This window comes from Pristiophorus japonicus, unplaced genomic scaffold (genome assembly GCF_044704955.1).
Source record: "Pristiophorus japonicus isolate sPriJap1 unplaced genomic scaffold, sPriJap1.hap1 HAP1_SCAFFOLD_1139, whole genome shotgun sequence".
Taxonomy (NCBI): domain Eukaryota; kingdom Metazoa; phylum Chordata; class Chondrichthyes; family Pristiophoridae; genus Pristiophorus; species Pristiophorus japonicus.
This window is the reverse complement of record NW_027250798.1, coordinates 15,001-35,195: the sequence shown is the minus strand read 5'-3', so window position 1 is coordinate 35,195 and position 20,195 is coordinate 15,001. Positions and strand designations below refer to the sequence as shown.

The window sequence follows — 20,195 nt, the reverse complement described above, 5'->3', positions numbered from 1 at the left end:
TGGGAAGAAAGTTACCAAAATAGTTCAGGAGCCCCAGGATCGAACGCAGCTCCGTCGTGTTACGGGGTCTGGGTGCTCTCTGGATCGCTTCTGTCTTGGATGCAGTAGGGCTGATCCCGTCTGCTGCTACCCTCATCCCCAGGAATTCTACCTCTGGAGCTAGGAAGACGCACTTCGCCTTTTTCAGTCGCAGACCTACCCGGTCCAGTCTGCGTAGCACCTCCTCCAGGTTGTGGAGGTGTTCTTCAGTATCGTAACCCGTAATGAGGATGTCGTCCTGAAAAACCACCGTCCCTGGAATCGACTTGAGGAGGCTTTCCATATTTCGTTGGCAGATCGCGGCGGCCGAGCGAATCCCGAACGGACATCTGTTGTACTTAAACAACCCCTTGTGTGTTGTGATGGTGGTCAGCTTCTTCGACTCACTCGCCAGCTCCTGGGTCATGTAAGCTGAGGTCAGGTCCAATTTTGAAAAAAGTTTGCCACCGGATAGCGTCGCAAAGAGGTCCTCCGCTCTCGGTAGCGGGTACTGGTCTTGGAGTGACACCCAATTGATGGTGGTCTTGTAATCGCCACATATCCTGACTGACCCATCCGCCTTGAGCACCGGCACAATCGGGCTCGCCCAGTCACTGAATTCGACTGGCGAGATGATGCCTTCCCTCAACAGGCAGTCCAATTCGCTTTCTATCTTTTCCCGCATCACGTACGGCACCGCTCTGGCCTTGTGGTGTACTGGTCTGGCGTCCGGGTTTATGTGAATCACTACCTTGGCTCCCATGAAAGTGCCAATGCCGGGTTGAAATAATGAGTCAAATTTGTCCAGGACCTGTGAGCAGCATGATACTCGCGCCACAGAGGAAATTGCATTGACATCGCCCCATTTCCAGTTCATGACAGCAAGGCAACTCCTCACCAGTAGTGCGGGACCGTCCCCTGGGACAATCCAGAGTGGCAACCTGTTCTCCGAATCTTTGTGGGTCACGACTACCGTGGCGCTGCCTAGCACCGGAATGATCTGCTTTGTGTAAGTCCGTAGCTGTGCGTCAATCGGCGATAATTTTGGCCTCCTGGCCTTGGATGCCCACAACTTTTCGAACTGTTTGATACCCATCAGGGACTGGCTGGCACCCGTGTCTAACTCCATTGATACTGGGATGCCGTGGAGGAGCACTTTCATCATTATCGGTGGCGTCCTGGTGTATGAACTGTATACATGCTCCACATGAACTCGCTGAACTTCAGCTTCCAACGATTTCCCCCAGTGTCCATTTCTGCAGGTATTTTGCTCATCTCTGCAAACTCCGGCTGAATGTATGCCTCCACGCTTCCAGCATGAGTTGTGGTTTGAAACAAAAGGCCCCTTGCCAGTCGATCGTCCCTGACTGCCCCTGTTATTGTCCTTGAGTGCACCATTAACAGGTGTTGATGGCCCCATTACTGGCCGCATTGTCCCTTGCAATGGCATGAATCGCTGTTTAGCTTGCCATTGTCTCTGTCGAACTCCCCCTCTGGGTTCGACTACATATTGGGGCATGCCTGACTGCCCTTGTCTGCCTGGAGAACTGTGTGCTGCTTTAACAATGTTGAATCTCTGTCCCAACCATTCCTTAACACAGTACCTCTCATCTGTTCTGCTAGTGGCCATGCTTGCGTGGTTTAAATCCCAGTTTCTTGTCGCCATTGATACGTCCTTACTACACAGTATAAATGCACACGAGGCCCATGCTTGAGAGAAGGTCAGTCTGTGACCTGTGCTTTATTCCTTAGCACTCAAGTGATGAAGGTGGGTGGAGCTTCCTCTTTTATACCTGAAGGTCCAGGTTAGGAGTGTCTCCCACCTAGTGGTCAGTGTTCTCACGGTGTACAACTTAGGTCAGTTTATACATGGGTTACAATGCTGGTTGAATACATGACAGAGTTCCTCACAATGGGTCGGAGGGCAAGTTGTATTGACGTACAATTATTTCTCAACATTTGGGGGTGCCGTCGGATTCGGAGCTTGGGGTGTGGCACTAGTGGAATGGGGTCGAAGGATCCAGCAATACTTTGAGGGGGTTCTGGGATTTGGAACAATTCGGGAAGGGGTCCTGAGACCTGCAATCATTGTGGATAGTTCTGGAATATGGGAAACAGGAGGGGAATTGGGGAGGGGGTGGGGGGCACTACTGAATCCGAAGGAGCAGGAACCTTAGATTAGGGTTCAGATGTTTTGCTAGTGTGCAAAATGACCACAACAGAATTTAAACTGCAATATTCTGTTATCGCCATGATTAATGCCAAAGTCACCTTATCCATTTGACCACATGGCCATCTATAGTATTGGACAGATGGGGGCGGGGCGAATAGATTCTGGTATCCTTCAGGGGACAGAGAGCCCAAGAGAATGGGCTCAAAATGCCCTTGCTGCTCTTCGACCACTGGACACAATACCCACCACAGTCCTGGTTGTCAATCTCCATTCCTTGACCATCTGAAGCACTTTTTTGACTATCAGCAGTCCTTCCCCACAGTTTTCCCCATCACATGCAGTTCCTGCCTTTATGTTCTTGTCCTAAAGCATCTGGCGCACTGCTGGTGTGTTTATCAAAAGTGTTTATTAACTCGGAAAAACAAACTTTAAAGATTGCTTGTAGTTCATTGTTTACACAGTGCCCAGGTTTGAAGCTCACAGAGCGGTTTGTTATCTTTCTCGGAAAGAATATTTTTTTAGTTAAATTGGGAACCAGTGGCGGGGCGGGGGGGCAGAGCTTGCGATATTTAACATGGACAACAGACAATCAGGAATATTGTATTTATTCACATTTATCTTCTGCCTAGGCTTAGGTTACATGGAAAAGAAAATTGAACTCCTTGACAATTTTCCACTAAGAAAAACAAATCTTTTTCAATAAACAATCCTTGCTTTACTTTGTCAACAGAAGAAAGCACAGGTGCTGTTAATCACAGGTTTGTGAAGTAAAAGTTAAACAGCTCATCAATGCCTCCCACAATCTACCCTATGTAAACTAAAGGTGATCCAAAACTCGGCGTGTCCTAACTCGCACCGAGTCCTGCTCACCCATCACCCCTATGCTCCCTGATCTACATTGACTCCTGGTTAAGCAACATCGCGATTTCAAAAGTCTCATCCTTATTTTTAAATCCCTCCATGGTCTCGCCCCTCCCTATGGCTGTGCTCCTCTATTTCTGCCCTCTTGAGCATCCCTGATTATAATCGCTCAACCATTGATGGCCATGTCTTCTGTTGGCTAGGCCCCAATATCTGGAACTCACTGCCTAAACATCTCCGCCTCCCTTTCCTCCTTCAAGACGCTCCTTAAAACCTACCTCTATGACCAAGCTTTTGGTCACCTGCCCTAATTTCTCCTTTTGCGGCTCGGTGTCAAATTTTTAATCTCATAATACTCCTCTGAAATGCCTTGGGATGTTTCACTTGGTTAAAGGCGCTATATAAATACAGGTTGTTGTTGTTGATAGAAAAAGCGTGTTTTTTATTATTTTAAATCTGAAATATATCTGGTTGGGGATTCTAGGACTGGGGGAATAGTCGAAAAGGTAGAGCCAGATTTTTCAGGAGTGAAATAAGGAAACACTTCTACACACAAAGGGTGGTAGAAGTTTGGAACTCTCTTCCACAAATAGTAATTGATGCTAGATCAATTGTTAATTTTAAATCGGAGATTGATAGCATTTTGTTAACCAAAGGTATTTAGGGATATTGGCCAAAGGCGGGTATATGGAGTTAGGTCACAGATCAGCCATGATCTCATTGAATGGCGGAATTGGCTCGAGGGGCTGAATGGCCTACACCTGTTCCTATATTCCGATGAAATCTACTTGAAATAAAACTGAGAATGCAATCTCTAGTTTGCTTCGAAGGGGAAAGGGAAAGCAAAGAAGCATACGACTCTCTCAGCCTGAGGGGATACCTCAGAGATCAACTGATGCATACGGGGAAATCGGAACACCACACCTGTCCAGAATGCACAGATATGGCTGGTAACTCCTGGAGAAAAATATCCAGTTGAAGCCTGGGATTTTGAGACAGATTGAGGGCCGGCCTTGAAGTAAAAATGTGAATGAAGGTATTAAAAGATGCAAAGGATTCCCGGGATGGCGGGACTGACCTATCAAGAAAGACTGGATCAACTGGGCTTGTATTCACTGGAGTTCAGAAGAATGAGAGGGGACCTCATAGAAACATTTAAAATTCTGACGGGGTTAGACAGGTTAGATGCAGGAAGAATGTTCCCAATGTTGGGGAAGTCCAGAACCAGAGGTCACAGTCTAAGGATAAGGGGTAAGCCATTTAGGACCGAGATGCGGAGGAACTTCTTCACCCAGAGAGTGGTGAACCTGTGGAATTCTCTACCACAGAAAGTTGTTGAGGCCAATTCACTAAATATATTCAAAAAGGAGTTAGATGAGGTCCTTACTACTAGGGGGATCAAGGGGTATGGCGAGAAAGCAGGAATGGGGTACTGAAGTTGAATGTTCAGCCATGAACTCATTGAATGGCGGTGCAGGCTAGAAGGGCCGAATGGCCCACTCCTGCACCTATTTTCTATGTTTCTATGTTTCAACGGGTAAACTTTAGTATTTTATTGTGAAACTTGTCATTTACATGTTTTTACTTTTGAAGTATACTCACATTTGTACCGTAGGAATCGCGACAATTGACATCGGCACCCCTGCACTTGGATATTAACTGCAACAGAGACCTCAGTAATGCTAGGAATCTTCCTCCTGTGTTCTCCCACTAATACTGCTGAGGTGTTGAAACCCAGGCTCATGAATCATAGAATCAAAGAATGATACTGCACAGCAGAAGACCATTCAGCCCATTAGGCCTGGGCTGGCTCTTTGAATAAGCTATCCAATTAGACCCACACCCCAACCATGTCCCCATAGTCCTGTAACTTTTGTGCGTTCAAGTGTTTATCCAACTCCCTTTTGAAGGTTACTATTGAATCTGCTTCCACCACCCTTTCAGGTCATGCATTCCAGATCACAATGCGTTTAAAAAAAAAAATGTCCTCGTATCACTTCTAGTTTTTTGGTCTATCACCTTAAATCTCTGTCCTCTGGTTACTGACCCTTCTGCCACTGGAAACAGTTTCTCCTTATTTACTCTCAAACAGTTTATGATTTTGAACACCTCTATCAAACCTACTCATCACCTGCTCTGTTCTAAGAAGAATAACCCCAGCTTCTCTAGTCTCTCCACATAACTAAGGTCCCTCATCCCTGGTACCATTCTGGTAAATCTCCTGCACCATCACTAAGGCCTTGACATCTTTCCTAAAGTGTGGTGCTCCGTGTTTTTTTCACAATACTCCAGCTGAGGCCTAACCAGTGTTTTATAAAGGTTTCGCATAACTAGCATGGCATGATAACGGCTCCTTTCAGCGGATGGGGAATGGAATCCAGAGTGAAGGATCCCAGAGGCTTGTTGCAATACAATGATCTATGCTCCATCAGATCAGTCGAGTTTGACTTGAGCAATTGGACTTCAAGCAGAACGTGTGCAGTTGATCCTGGCCAAGTGGTTGGCTTTTATTTTGGCTCAACAACAACAACTTGTATTTATATAGCACCTTTAACATAGTAAAATGTCCCAAGGCACTTCACAGGAGCATTTTAAGTCAAAACAAATAAATTTGACACCGAGCCAGATAAGAAGAAATTAGGGCAGATGACCAAAAGCTTGGTCAAAGACGTAGGTTTAAAGAAGCGTCTTAAAGGAGGAAAGAGAGGTGGAGAGGTTTAGGGAAGGAGTTCCAGAGCTTAAGGCCCAAGCAGCTGAAGGCACAGCCACCGATGATTGAGCAATTATAATCAAGGGTGCTCAACAAGATGCCAGAATTTGAGGAGCGCAGACATCTTGGGGGGGGGGGGGGGGGGGGCGGGGGGTTGTGGGGCTGGAGGAGATTACAGAGATAGGGAGGGGTATGGCCATGGAGGGATTTGTAAACAAGGATGAGAATTTTGAAATCGAGGCGTTGCTTAACCAGGAGCCAATGTAGGTCAGCGATCACAGGGGTGATGGGTGAGCGGGACTTGGTGCGAGTTAGGGCATGGGCTGCCAAGTTTTGGATGACCTCAAGTTTATGGTGATATTTCATTACATACCTGTGCACAAACATCCTGAAAATCAATTGAGACTTCTATCCTCAGCAAATATATCCTAAAATAATCCCAGTGCAGATGCTGAGGCCTCAGGCCATTAACACACAGAGGTGGTGGGACAAAGCAAGAAGCTGGCAAGGCTGCCTTGCCTCCTGACCACCAACCCCCTTCTATTGGGGGGAGTTTGCAAGTTAGGGAATGACAAAACACTGCAACATATCACATTAGGCACACTCAATACAGGGTGCTATAAAAACACTGAACGATTCCCCTACACATTGAACTTTGTGCCTCTTCAATGGAATCATCATTAAGGCAAATACCAGCATGAAAAGATCCAGATTGCGATGACAGGGCTAAATTGCCCACCAATATAATGTAAGCAGTTCTATTTCGATACCAGAATATAAGAACATAAGAAATAAGAGTTGGAGTGGACCATTTGGCCCTTCGAGTCTGCTCCTTTAGCGCCGTTAACATAGTGAAACATTCCAAGGCACTTCACAGGAGTATTATGAGATTAATAATTTGACACCGAGCCGCATAAGGAGAAATTAGAGCAGGTGACCAAAAAGCTTGGTCATAGAGGTAGGTTTTAAGGAGCGTCTTCAAGGAGGAAAGGGAGGCGGAGATGTTTAGGCAGGGAGTTCCAGAGCTTAGGGCTAGGTAACCAATGGTTGAGCGATTGGTTGCCTAGGCCATCCCCTGCGGTCATCCCCCTGCAAAACAGATACACCGCTTTGGGTACTGTTGAGGGGGATGACTCATCAGAGGAGAGCAGCAGCAGCCAAGTTCATGGCACCATAGTTGGCTCTGCTGCACAGGAGGGCAGGAAAAAGAGTGGGAGAGCTACAGTGATAGGGGATTCTATTGTAAGGGGAATAGATAGACATTTCTGCGGCCGCAACCGAGACTCCAGGATGGTATGTTGCCTCCCTGGTGCAAGGATCAAGGATATCTCAGAGCAGGTGAAGGACATTTTGAAGAGGGAGGGTGAACAGCCAGTTGTCGTGGTGCATATAGGTACCAACGATATAAGTAAAAAACAGGATGAGGTCCTACAAGACGAATTTAGGGAGCTAGGAGCTAAATTTAAAAGTAGGACCTCAAAAGTAGTAATCTCAGGATTGCTACCAGTGCCATGTTCTAGTCAGAGTAGGAGTCACAGGATAGCTCAGATGAATACGTGGCTTGAGGAATAGTGCAGAAGGGAGGGATTCAAATTCCTGGGACATTGGAACCGGTTCTGGGGGAGGTGGGACCAGTACAAACCGGACGGTCTGCACCTGGGCAGGACCGGATCCAATGTCCGAGGGGGAGTGTTTGCTAGTGCTGTTGGGGAGGAGTTAAACTAATATGGCAGGGGGATGGGAACCTATGCAGGGAGACAGAGGGAAGTAGAATGGGGGCAGAAGCAAAAGATAGAAAGAAGAAAAGTAAAAGTGGAGTGCAGAGAAACCCAAGGCAAAAAGCAAAAAGGGCCACATTACAACAAAATTCTAAAGGGGCAAAGGGTGTTAATAAGACAAGCCTGAAGGCTCTGTGCCTCAATGCGAGGAGTATTCGGAATAAGGTGGACGAATTAACTGCACAGATAGCAGTTAACGGATATTGTGTAATTGGCATCATGGAGACATAGCCCCAGGGTGACCAAGTAGGGACTCAACATACAGGGGTATTCAACATTTAGAAAGTACAGACAGAAAGGAAAAGGAGGTGGGGTGGCATTGCTGGTTAAAGAGGAAATTAATGCAATAGTAAAGAAGGACATTAGCTTGGATGATGTGGAATCGGTATGGGTGGAGCTATGGGATACCAACGGACAGAAAACGCTAGTGGGAGTTATGTACAGACCACCAAACAGTCGTAGTGAGGTTGTGGACAGCATCAAACAAGAAATCAGGGCTGTGTGCAATAAAGGTACTGCAGTTATCATGGGCGACTTTAATCTACATATTGATTGGGCTAACCAAACTGGTAGCAATGCGGTGGAGGAGGATTTCCTAGAGTGTATTAGGGATGGTTTTCTAGACCAATATGTCGAGGAACCAACTAGAGGGCTGGCCATCCTAAACTGGGTGATGTGCAATGACAAAGGACTAATTGACAATCTTGTTGTGCGAGGCCCCTTGGGGAAGAGTGACCATAATATGGTAGAATTCTTTATTAAGATGGAGAGTGACACAGTTAATTCAGAGACTAGGGTCCTGAACTGAAGGAAAGGTAACTTCGATGGTATTTGGCATGAATTGGCTAGAATAGACTGGTGAGTGATACTTAAAGGGTTGACGGTGGATAGGCAATGGCAAACATTTAAAGATCACATGGATGAACTTCAACAATTTTACATCCCTGTCTGGAGTAAAAATAAAACAGGGAAGGTGGCTCAACCGTGGCTAACAAGGGAAATTAAGGATAGTATTAAATCCAAGGAAGAGGCATATAAATTGGCCAGAAAAAGCAGCAAACCTGAGGACTGGGATAATTTTGTAATACAGCAGAGGAGGACAAAGGGTTTAATTAGGACGGGGAAAATAGAGTATAAGAGGAAGCTTGCTGGCAACATAAAAACTGACTGCAAAAGCTTCTATAGATATATGAAGAGAAAAAGATTAGTGAAAACAAACATAGGTCCCTTGCAGTCAGATTCAGGTGAATTTATAATGGGGAACAAAAAAATGGCGGACCAGTTAACCAAATACTTTGGTTCTGTCTTCACAAAGGAAGACACGAATAACCTTCCGGAAATACTAGGGGACCAAGGGTCTAGTGGGAAGGAGGAACTGAAGGAAATCCTTATTAGGCGGGAAATTGTGTTAGGGAAATTGATGGGATTGAAGGCCGATAAATCCACGGGACCTGATAGTCTGCATCCCAGAGTACTTAAGGAAGTGGCCCTAGAAATAGTGAATGCATTGGTGATCATTTTCCAACAGTCTATCGAATCTGGATCGGTTCCTATGGACTGGAGGGTAGCTAATGTAACACCACTTTTTAAGAAAGGAGGGAGAGTGAAAATGGGTAATTATAGATCGGTTAGCCTGACATCAGTAGTGGGGAAAATGTTGGAATCCATTATTAAAGATGAAATAGCAGCACATTTGGAAAGCAGTGACGGGATCGGTCCAAGTCAGCATGGATTTATGAAAGGGAAATCCTGTTTGACAAATCTTCTAGAATTTTTTGAGGATGTAACTGGTCGAGTGAACAAGGGAGAACCAGTGGATGTGGTGTGCTTGAACTTTCAAAAGGCTTTTGACAAGGTCCCACACAAGAAATTGGTGTGCAAAATTAAAGCACATGGTATTGGGGGTAATGTACTGACGTGGATAGAGAACTGGTTGGCAGACAAGAAGCAGAGAGTCGGGATAAAGGGGTCCTTTTCAGAATGGCAGGCAATGACTAGTGGGGTGCCGCAGGGCTCAGTGCTGGGACCCCAGCTCTTTACAATATACATTAATGATTTGGATGAGGGAATTGAGTGTATTGTCTCCAAGTTTGCAGATGACACTAAGCTGGGTGGCGGTGTGAGCTGTGAGGAGGACACTAAAAGGCTGCAGGGTGACTTGGACAGGTTAGGTGAGTGGGCAAACGCGTGGCAGATGCAGTATAATGTGGATAACTGTGAGGTTATCCACTTTGGTGGCAAAAACACGAAGGCAGAATATTATCTGAATGGTGGCAGATTAGGAAAAGGGGAGGTGCAACAAGACCTGGGTCTCATGGTACATCAGTCATTGAAAGTTGGCATGCAGGTACAGCAGGCGGTGAAGAAGGAAAATGGTATCTTGGCCTTCATAGCTGGGGGATTTGAGTATAGGAGCAGGGAGGTCTTACTGCAGTTGTACAGGGCCTTGGTGAGGCCTCACCTGGAATATTGTGTTCAGTTTTGGTCTCCTAATCTGAGGAAGGACGTTCTTGCTATTGAGGGAGTGCAGCGCAGTTTCACCAGACTGATTCCCGGAATGGCAGGGCTGACATATGAGGAGAGACTGGATAGACTGGGCCTGTATTTACTGGGGTTTGGAAGGGTGAGAGGGGATCTCATGGAAACATAAAATTCTGACGGGACTAGACAGATTAGATGCAGGAAGAACGTTCCCGATGTTGGGGAAGTCCAGAACCAGGGGACATAGTCTAAGGATAAGGGGTAAGCCATTTAAGACTGAGATGAGGAGAAACTTCTTCACTCAGAGAGTTGTTGATGCCAGTTCATTGGATATATTCAAGAGGGAGTTAGATATGGCCCTTATGGCTAAAGAGATCAAGGGGTATGGAGAGAAAGCAGGAAAGGGGTACTGAGGTGAATAATCAGCCATGATCTTATTGAATGGTGGTGCAGACTCGAAGGGCCGAATGGCCTACTCCTGCACCTATTTTCTATGTTTTCTATGTTTCTATGATTATAATCAGGGATGCTCAAGATGGCAGAAATAGAGGAACGCAGAGATAGGGATTGGCGAGGCCATGGAGGGATTTAAAAATAAGGATGAGAATTTTCAAATCGAGGTGTTGCTTAACCGGGAGCCAATGTAGATCAGGGAGCATAGGGGTGATGGGTGAGCAGGACTCGGTGCGAGTTAGGACACGCCGAGTTTTGGATCACCTTTAGTTTACATAGGGTAGAATGTGGGAGGCATTGATGAGCTGTTTAACTTTTACTTCACAAGCCGGATAGTCAACACCTGTGATTAACAGCACCTGTGCTTTCTTCTGTTGACAAACTAAAGCGAGGATTGTTTATTGAAAAATATTTATTTTTCTTAGTGGAAAATTGTCCGAGTTCAATTTGCTTTTCCATGTAACCTAAGCCTAGGCAGAAGATAAATGTGAATGAATACAATATTCCTGATAGTCTGTTGTCCATGTTAAATATCGCAAGCTCTGCCCCCTGCCCCCCACTGGTTCCCAATTTAACAAAAAAAATTCAACAAGATCATGACTGATCTTCCACCTTCCCACGCTATCCCCATATCCCTTAACTCCCTTGGGTCCCAAATGTTTAACGATCTCTGTCTTAAATATACTCAACGACTCAACATCCACAGCTCTCTGGGGTAGAGAATTCAAAAGATTCACAAACCTTTGAGCGAAGAAATTTCTCCTCATCTCAGTCCTAAATGGCCGACCCTTTATTCTGAGACTGATACCCCGTGTTCTAGATTCCCCAGCCAGGGGAAACATCTTCTCAGCATTAACCTTGTCAAGTCCCTTAAGAATTTTATACATTTCAATGAGATCACCTCTCCTAACTCTAGGGAATATAGGCCTAGTCTACTCAATCACTCCTCATTGGGCAATCCCCTCATCCCAGGAACCAGTCTAGTGAACCTTCGTTGCACTCCTTCTAAGACAAGTTTGGCCTTGGGTAAGGAGACCAGAACTGTGCACAGTACTCCAGGTGTGGCCTCACCAATGGTTGCAAATACTCTGTCTATTGTATTTAGCCAATTCGAGATACACATAATGGGCTAGATTTTAGACTTTTCTGTTTTCGGGGCGAAAATGGAGGCGGTGCGGGAAAGTTAGCGGCTGGGAATAGTCTACGCTTTGGTAAGGAATTTTTGCCGTCAGGGTCCTGCATCAGGGGCCGCAGCGCTAAGGGAGGCGTTGTTCACTTTGAGGCACAAATATGGGAAACTCGCGAACTAAAGTGCCAGGCCGTGTGCGCTCCGAGAGAGACTTGATGGGAGTGGGGGGGGGGGGCGCTGTAGAAACCTTAAATAAAAACACAAAAACACTCCCAAAACATTGCCCACGCCACCACAACACAAATTGCTGAAAGAATTCAAGGAACAAACACTCGCACTTACCATCGGGAGTACTTTACCTTTCTCTCTGCCGCCGGCTATGCCGGATCGCTCTGATTTCCCGGGCAGTCATTGCGGGCGCACTTCCGGGCGGACAGATTGGGCAAAAGGCCAAAGTACTGCCGATGTCACAACCAGAGGCCTTGCACAGCCAGCACAGCTCTTCCCGGTGGTGCTGCTGAGCGCTGCCACAAAACCCGACCCGAGGATCGCAACGGGACGCAGGAGACCTCAACGCCGCTTTTCACGTCGCTCCAGAGCGAAACAGGGAGCGCAAAGGACCGGAAAATCCAGCCCTATGTCTTTAAGCAATAGATATACAGAGAAATAAACATTATTATCCATTCGTCTTCCCCGTTAAGAAAGATTGAGATCTTTATAGTCTGTTTCTCACGAATACTGTCATTGATAATTAATCATGGCATGACAAGTGTTATGGTGAACAAGACCCCAGAAAGGAAGTATTTTCTTCAAAACAACAGATGCCAATTTATTTTGCATGCTGTTCTTCCATTGTTCCATTTCTTATCTCAAAATTGCCTTGGCTAACTCTTTCCCAATGTGGCCTTGAAAACAAGTCAAGAGACACGTTTCATTAAACACCCAAACCACAGTGGCAGCTAAATTGTACGCTGGCAATTCAAACCATAATGCATCCTGGGAATGAACAACTTTTAACCATTTCATTAAGTAAAAAGAAACCAAAAACGTGAATCATATGAGATTAAACCAAATCCTAATCCTACGTATATATGTATGTGTGCACAACTTGGATATTTTACAATAGCAAACAAAAAGTCCAAAGTATAAATCTGTTCAGATAACTGCCTCATTTCACACGTAAAGGCTCATTGTGAAAATATATAGTAAAAATAATCCTTAACTGCTTTTTTAAAAGGACATTTGAAGTGAAATACAAATTAAGAATTGAAAGTGCAACAAGCTCATTAATATTCAATTTGTGCAAGTATTCACATTAAGACACTGAGCAATTTTTAGCCTGAACTTAAATGTATTCGTAAGTAAGTGTCACTGTAGTAATGGCACAATGTTGCATCATTTGCTGCATTTTAACTCACTTTCCACTCTGTTGTTGAATAGGCAAATACGCTTTTGATAGCGTGGAGCGTCTGGCAAAAGAATTGGACATCTTGGAGTCAATAATACGCAATGCAGGTAGGACTGATGCATATCTGATATCCATTACTACTACCACCAGTTGATCTCCTGTGGTGTTGCTCATGTGTAGGTTAGGATCTAGTTATAATGTTATGATGTTTAACTGCTAACCTCGCTTGTTCATTTGTAAGATTCTCTTTGTGAGATCTTTAATTCCAAAAGATTCAACATTGACCCAAATTGGTAACAGAGATTAAAACTTTATTTCTTGATTTTATTCCGTACACGTCACAGGCTCGACGGGCCGAATGGCCGCCTTCCGTGCTCTAACCATTCTATGATTCTAACCAAAGATCCCACATCCCTTACGGTGTCTTTAGCAGTGGTAACAAAGCAGAGTCATAATATCTGGTTATGCCTTGGGCAAAAGTCGCAGTAAGAGTTGTCTGGCCCCTCTGGCACGGTCTTCTGAGTCCGCTATTGTTGTGTATCTGTAAAGCATGCACTCCCATGTTCCGCCACCAGGGAGGTCACTGTTACTTTAACCTCCCTGTGTGCAGCCTCATCTGTGTTAGGAACACAATAACTGGCGATGAGTATACGAATCCAACGCAAAGACGCAGCAAACTGTGGGCATCCTGGAGAAGTTCTCTGAGGATGAGGACTGGGAAGTCTACGTCGAACGGCTAGACCAGTACTTTGTAGCCAACGAGCTGGATGGAGAAGGAAATGCTGCAAAAAGGAGAGTGGTCCTCCTCACGGTCTGCGGAGCACCGACCTACAGCCTCATGAAGAATTTTCTGGCTCCGGTGAAACCCACAGATAAGTCGTATCAGGAGCTGTGTACACTGATTCGGGAGCATCTTAACCCGAGGGAGAGCGTGCTGATGGCGAGGTATCGGTTCTACACGTGCCGGCGATCTGAAGGTCAGGAAGTGGCGAGCTACGTCGCCGAGCTAAGGCAACTTGCAGGACAATGTGAGTTTGATGGCTACCTGGAGCAAATGCTCAGAGACTTTTTTGTACTGGGCATTGGCCACGAGACAATCCTACGAAAACTTTTGACTGTAGAGACATCGACCCTCAGTAAGGCCATTGCAATAGCACAGACATTTATGTCCAACAGTGATAACACCAAACAAATCTCTCAGCACACAAGTGCTAGCAATGTTCATAAATTAACTGGAACTGTGTTTGCGAGCAGAAATGTACAGGGCAGAAACCACGACTCTGCAACTGCCAGCCGGCCTCAGGTGACCCAGATGACTCAGAGTCCGCAACAAAGGATGAATGCAAGGCAATTCACACCTTGTTGGCGTTGTGGAGGCTTCCATTCAGCCTATTAATGCCGCTTCAAAGGGTATGTTTGCAAGAGCTGTGGAACAATGGGGCACCTCCGGACCGAAGCAATTTTGAGCCTCAGAGAGGGGGCAGATGCTGAAGTACAAGGGGTGCACACAGTTTCGATGAAATGTCCACCTATAATGCTAAATGTAAAATTGAATGGCTTAGCCGTAGCCATGGAACTGGACACTGGCGCTAGCCAATCCATCATAAGTAAAAAGATATTTGAAAGACTGTGGTGCAACAAGGCACTCAGACCAGCCCTGAGCCCCATCCACACGAAACTGAGAACGTACACCAAAGAGCTTATCACTGTCCTGGGCAGTGCCATGGTCAAGGTCACCTACGAGGGCATGGTGCACGAACTGTCACTCTGGATTGTCCCGGGCGATGGCCCGACACTGCTTGGATGGAGCTGGCTGGGCAAAATCCGTTGGAACTGGGGTAACATCCGAGCACTATCACATGTCGATGAGGCCTCATGTACCCAGGTTCTTAACAAATTTCCTTCCCTTTTTGAGCCAGGCATTGGAAACTTTTCCGGGGCGAAGGTGCGGATCCACTTGGTCCCAGAGGCACGACCCATTCACTACAAGGCACGAGCGGTACCTCACATGATGAGGGAGAGAGTGGAAATCGAGCTGGACAGGCTGCAACGCTGGGGCATCATCTCCCCAGTGGAATTCGGCAAGTGGGCCAGCCCGATTGTTCTAGTACTCAAAAGTGATGGCATGGTCAGGATTTGCAGCGATTACAAAGTAACTATGAATCGTTTCTCGCTACAGGACCAATACCCGCTACCTAAGGCAGACGACCTATTTGCGACACTGGCAGGAGGCAAGACGTTCACCAAGCTCGACCTGACTTCAGCCTACATGATGCAGGAGCTGGAGGAGTCTTCGAAGGGCCTCACCTGCATCAACATGCACAAGGGACTGTTCATCTACAACAGATGCCCGTTTGGAATTCGGTCGGCTGCAGCGATCTTCCAGAGAAACATGGAGAGTCTACTCAAGTCGGTACCACACACAGTGGTCTTTCAGGACAACATATTGGTCACAGGTCGGGACACGGTCGAGCACCTCCAAAGCCTGGAGGAGGTCCGCGAGTGACTGGATCGTGTAGGGCTGCGGCTGAAGAGGTCGAAATGCTTCTTCACGGCAACAGAAGTGGAGTTTTTGGGGAGAAAGATCGCGGCGGATGGCATTCGGCCCACAGACACCAAGACAGAGGCTATCAGGAATGCGCCCAGGCCACACAACGTCACGGAGCTGCGGTCATTCCTGGGACTCCTCAACTATTTTGGTAACTTCCTACCGAGACTAAGCACCCTCTTAGAGCCCCTACATGTGTTATTGTGTAAAGGTGAGAACTGGGTATGGGGGAAAAAAACAAGTAATTGCTTTTGAGAAAGCCAGAAACATTTTATGCTCCAACAAGCTGCTTGTATTGTATAACCCGTGTAAAAGACTTGTGCTAGCATGTGATGCGTCGTCGTACGGAGTCGGGTGTGTATTACAACAAGCTAACGTTGTGGAGAAGTTGCAACCTGTCGCCTATGCCTCCAGGAGCTTGTCGAAGGCCGAGAGGGCCTACAGCATGATTGAGAAAGAGGCATTAGTGTGAGTATTGGGGTAAAGAAAATGCATCAGTCCCTGTTTGACCTCAAATTTGAGCTGGAAACCGATCACAAGCCCCTCATATCCCTGTTCGCTGAAAACAAGGGGATAAATACTAATGCCTCAGCCCGGATACAAAGGTGGGCACTCGCGCCATTAGCGCATAACTATACCATCCGCCACAGGCCAGGCACCGAGAACTGTGTGGATGCTCTCAGTCGGCTACCATTGCCCACCACGAGGGTGGAAATGGCGCAACCTGCAAACTTGTTGATAGTGGCGCAGCCCGCAGACTTGTTGATGGTCATGGAAGCGTTTGAAAATGATAAATCACCTATTACGGCCCGCCAGATTAGAACTTGGACCAGCCAAGATCCTCTGCTGTCCCTAGTAAAAAAACTGTGTACTGCATGAGAGCTGGGCCAGCATCCCCGTTGAAATGCAAGAACTAATCAAGCCGTTCCAGCAGCGAAAGGACGAGCTGTCCATTCAGGCAGACTGCCTGTTGTGGGGTAACCGCGTAGTGCTACCCCAAAAGGGCAGGGAGACGTTCATCTCGGATCTCCACAGCACACACCCGGGTATAGTAATGATGAAAGCGATAGCCAGATCCCACGTGTGGTGGCCCGATATCGACTCTGACTTAGAGTCCTGTGTACGGCAATGCCGCGTGTGTGCTCAGTTGAGCAATGCGCCCAGAGAGGCACCACTAAGTTTGTGGTCCTGGCCCTCCAGATCATGGTCGAGGATCCATGTCGACTATGCAGGCCTGTTTCTCGGTAAAATGTTCCTGGTGGTGGTGGATGCTTTTTCAAAATGGATTGAATGTGAAACAATGTCGGGAAGCACCGCCACCGCCACCATTGAAAGCCTGAGGGCCATCTTTGCCATCCACGGCCTGCCTGACATACTGGTCAGTGACAACGAACCATGTTTCACCAGTGCCGAATTTAAAGAATTCATGACCCGCAATGAGATCAAATATGTCACCTCGGTTTAAACCAGCCTCCAATGGACAGGCAGAGCGGGCAGTACAAACAATCAAACAGAGTCCTAAATGAATCACAGAAGGCTCACTCCAAACCCACCTGTCCTGAGTACTGCTCAGCTACCGCACAAGACCCCACTCGCTCACAGGGGTGCCCCCGGCTGAGCTACTTGTGAAAAGGACACTTAAAACCAGACTCTCGCTGGTTCACCCCAACCTGCATGATCAGGTAAAGAGCAGGCGGCAGCAACAAAATGTAAACAATGGCCGCGCCACTGTGTCACGGGAAATTGATCTGAATGACCCTGTGTATGTGCTAAACTATGGACATGGTCCCAAGTGGATCGCGAGCATGGTGATAGCTAAAGAAGGGAGTAGGATGTTTGTAGTCAAACTCGACAATGGACAAATTTGCAGAAAGCACCTGGACCAAACGAGGCTGCGGTTCACAGACTGCCCTGAACAACCCACAGCAGACACCACCTTTTTCGAGCCCACAACACACACCCAAAGAATCAACGACACCACGCCGGACCAGGAAATCAAACCCATCGCGCCCAACAGCCCAGCAAGGCCAGGCTCACCCTGCAGGGCCAACAACATGCCAACCCAGTGAGGGCACAGCCAACACACCAGAACAGACATTTGTACCAAGGCGGTCCACCAGGGAAAGAAAGGCTCTCGACCGCCTCACTTTGTAAATAGTTTTCACTTTGACTTTGGGGGTGGGGGGGAGTGATGTTGTGTATCTGTAAAGCATGCACTCCCATGTTCCGCCACCAGGGAATGCATCCCCTGAAGTCCCAAGGGATCCCAGCATCCCTTGGAAGCACTGTTTATAAGCCGGCCCCTAAGGCCTGTTCCTCACTCTGGAGTGTCTTATTAAAGACTGAGGTCACTGATACTTTAACCTCCCTGTGTGCAGCCTCATCTGTGTTAGGAACATAATAGCTAGCCTCCGGGTGTCAGGTTCCAGTCTTTTACAATTAACCCTTTCTCAGATCTCCTTTTTATATCTTTCCTTTCAAACCCTATGTTGAACCAATTACTGACTTACACTTAACCTTCTTTATTTCCATAGGGTCTCCTGTGTCACCTGACCATATCCAGGGTCATTCTTGTGTGGTTCCCACAGTAATTGTTATTTTTTTTTTAAATAAAGCATTAGTGTGTATTTTTTAATGTTTGACGCAAGCACACTTCCTTATCTGTCTGCTGTAAAGATAGCAACCCATTTGTGCCTTGTTATTTCAAAACACCCATGGCCTTCTGATGGTCAAGGTCTAATTATGCAATTCAGTTTGCATGCTGTCTTGTCATAGAATAGAATCGTAGAATCATAGAAATTTACAACACGGAAGGAAGCTATTTCAGCCCATTGCGACCGCGCTGATAAGATGTGTGTGTATTCTTTATTGAAGTCAGTCAAGTTAGCTTATTTTCCCATCTACCCTAGCTGCAAGGTGGTTATGGTTAGTTATTTTGTTTTGGAAGCTAATTCTAATTGTGTTTATATATGTGTGTGTTCTATAAAGTAACTATTAATAAGCAAATCAAAGAGTTCGTTAATAAGGAAATTAGCTCTAATATCACTTTTAAGTATTGCGGGTTGGTACTTGGGTGGACTGGTCTAAATATACATGTCTGCGGCCAATTAGAAACTAATTGCTGTTGGAATTTCTGTCCAGATCTTTCTTGAGGAGAGATCAGGTTATCTGAAGATTAGAAAAAACTGCCTGGCTTTTTTTCACGTTTTGGATACATTATTTTTTTAAAGTTGTACAGTTACGATTTGTTGGTGTTTTACACAACGTGTAACACCTGAAGTGATGAACTCGTACCACAACCTTTATGTATATAGATTACAAGTATCTAGCTGATTTTGCAATCAAAATACCACATTGCTAATAGTACATACATAAGAACATAAGAAATAGGAGCAGGAGTAGGCCACCTGGCCCCTCGAGCCTGCCCCGCCATTTAATAAGATCATGGCTGATCTGATCATGGCCTCAACTCCACTTCCCTGACCACTCCCCATAACCTTTGACTCCCTTATCGCTCAAAAATCTGTCCATCTCCACCTTAAATATATTCAATGACCCAGCCTCCACAGCTCTCTGGGGTAGAGAATTCCATAGATTTACAACCCTCTGAGAGAAGAAATTCCTTCTCATCTCAGTTTTAAATGGGCGGCCCCTTATTCCGAGACTATGCCCCCTAGTTTTTGTTTCCCCTAGGAGTGGAAATATCCTCTCTGCATCCACCTTGTCGAGCCCCCTCATTGTCTTATATGTTTCGATAAGATCACCTCTTATTCTTCTGAACTCCAATGAGTATAGGCCCAACTTACTCAACCCATCTTCACAAGTCAGCCCTCTCATCTCCGGAATCAACCTAGTGAACCTTTTCCAAACAGCCTCCAATGCAAGTATATCCTTCCTTAAATACAGAGACCAAAAGTGTACGCAGTACTCCAGGTGTGTCCTCACCAATACCCTGTACAGTTGTAGCAGGACGTTTCTGCTTATATACTTTTATAATAGTGCAGTAAGTGGTACATATAGAAACATATCTAGTTGCGTCAGTCCTTCAATGCCAAGCATGGGGAGAAACCACTTAAAGGAAAGACAATAGGACATCAAGGAGTAGAATGTTCTGACTCGCTTTGTATACCTGAGGAGCATTTGTCGATCAGACGGGCAAGCTGCACCTCGAGCTGGAAGGTATCGGGGTTTGGGCCTACTTTCCTCTACTCCCACATTCATCCTGCACAAACCCCACTATCTCAACAGCCAAAGGCAGTCTAGTCCATTAAATGTGTAGGTCACTGCACCCCACCAACCTCCTAAATGCCACAGTGACCACACAGTGCCCAAACCCAGGGGCCAATAGGCTCCCTGTCCAAACCCTCTACAAATAAATAATGACCATGACCCTGCCAGTGAGCCACAGCACACAGACTAACCACTGGAGTGAGCCCCTCAGTATATTTTTGTAAATAGCATATGGTGTGTCATGAAGCATGCATGTTATGCTGTACCTTGACTTGAGAGAATGTACCTGGTCACATGATCTTCCAGGATTGGGTGGCTACAGGACAGGTAGATCTGAACTCGCAGCCCCTCTGCATTCAGTGGAGTTACCCCATGACACCTTTCCATCAGTGATGTCACTGAGTGG

The 20,195-nt window shown here is 46.3% G+C and overlaps 1 protein-coding gene across 1 annotated transcript in view; it reads left to right on the top strand.

Moving 5' to 3' along the window:
• LOC139241858 (complement factor B-like) overlaps nt 1-20,195 on the top strand; it is a gene marked incomplete at its 3' end in the record, with an annotated part of 59,596 nt that overhangs the window by 37,564 nt on the left and 1,837 nt on the right. Inside the window, exon 7 of the mRNA XM_070870099.1 lies at nt 13,044-13,118. Within this exon, the coding sequence (XP_070726200.1) occupies nt 13,044-13,118 (75 nt within the window). The remainder of the gene's footprint in view (nt 1-13,043; nt 13,119-20,195) is intronic.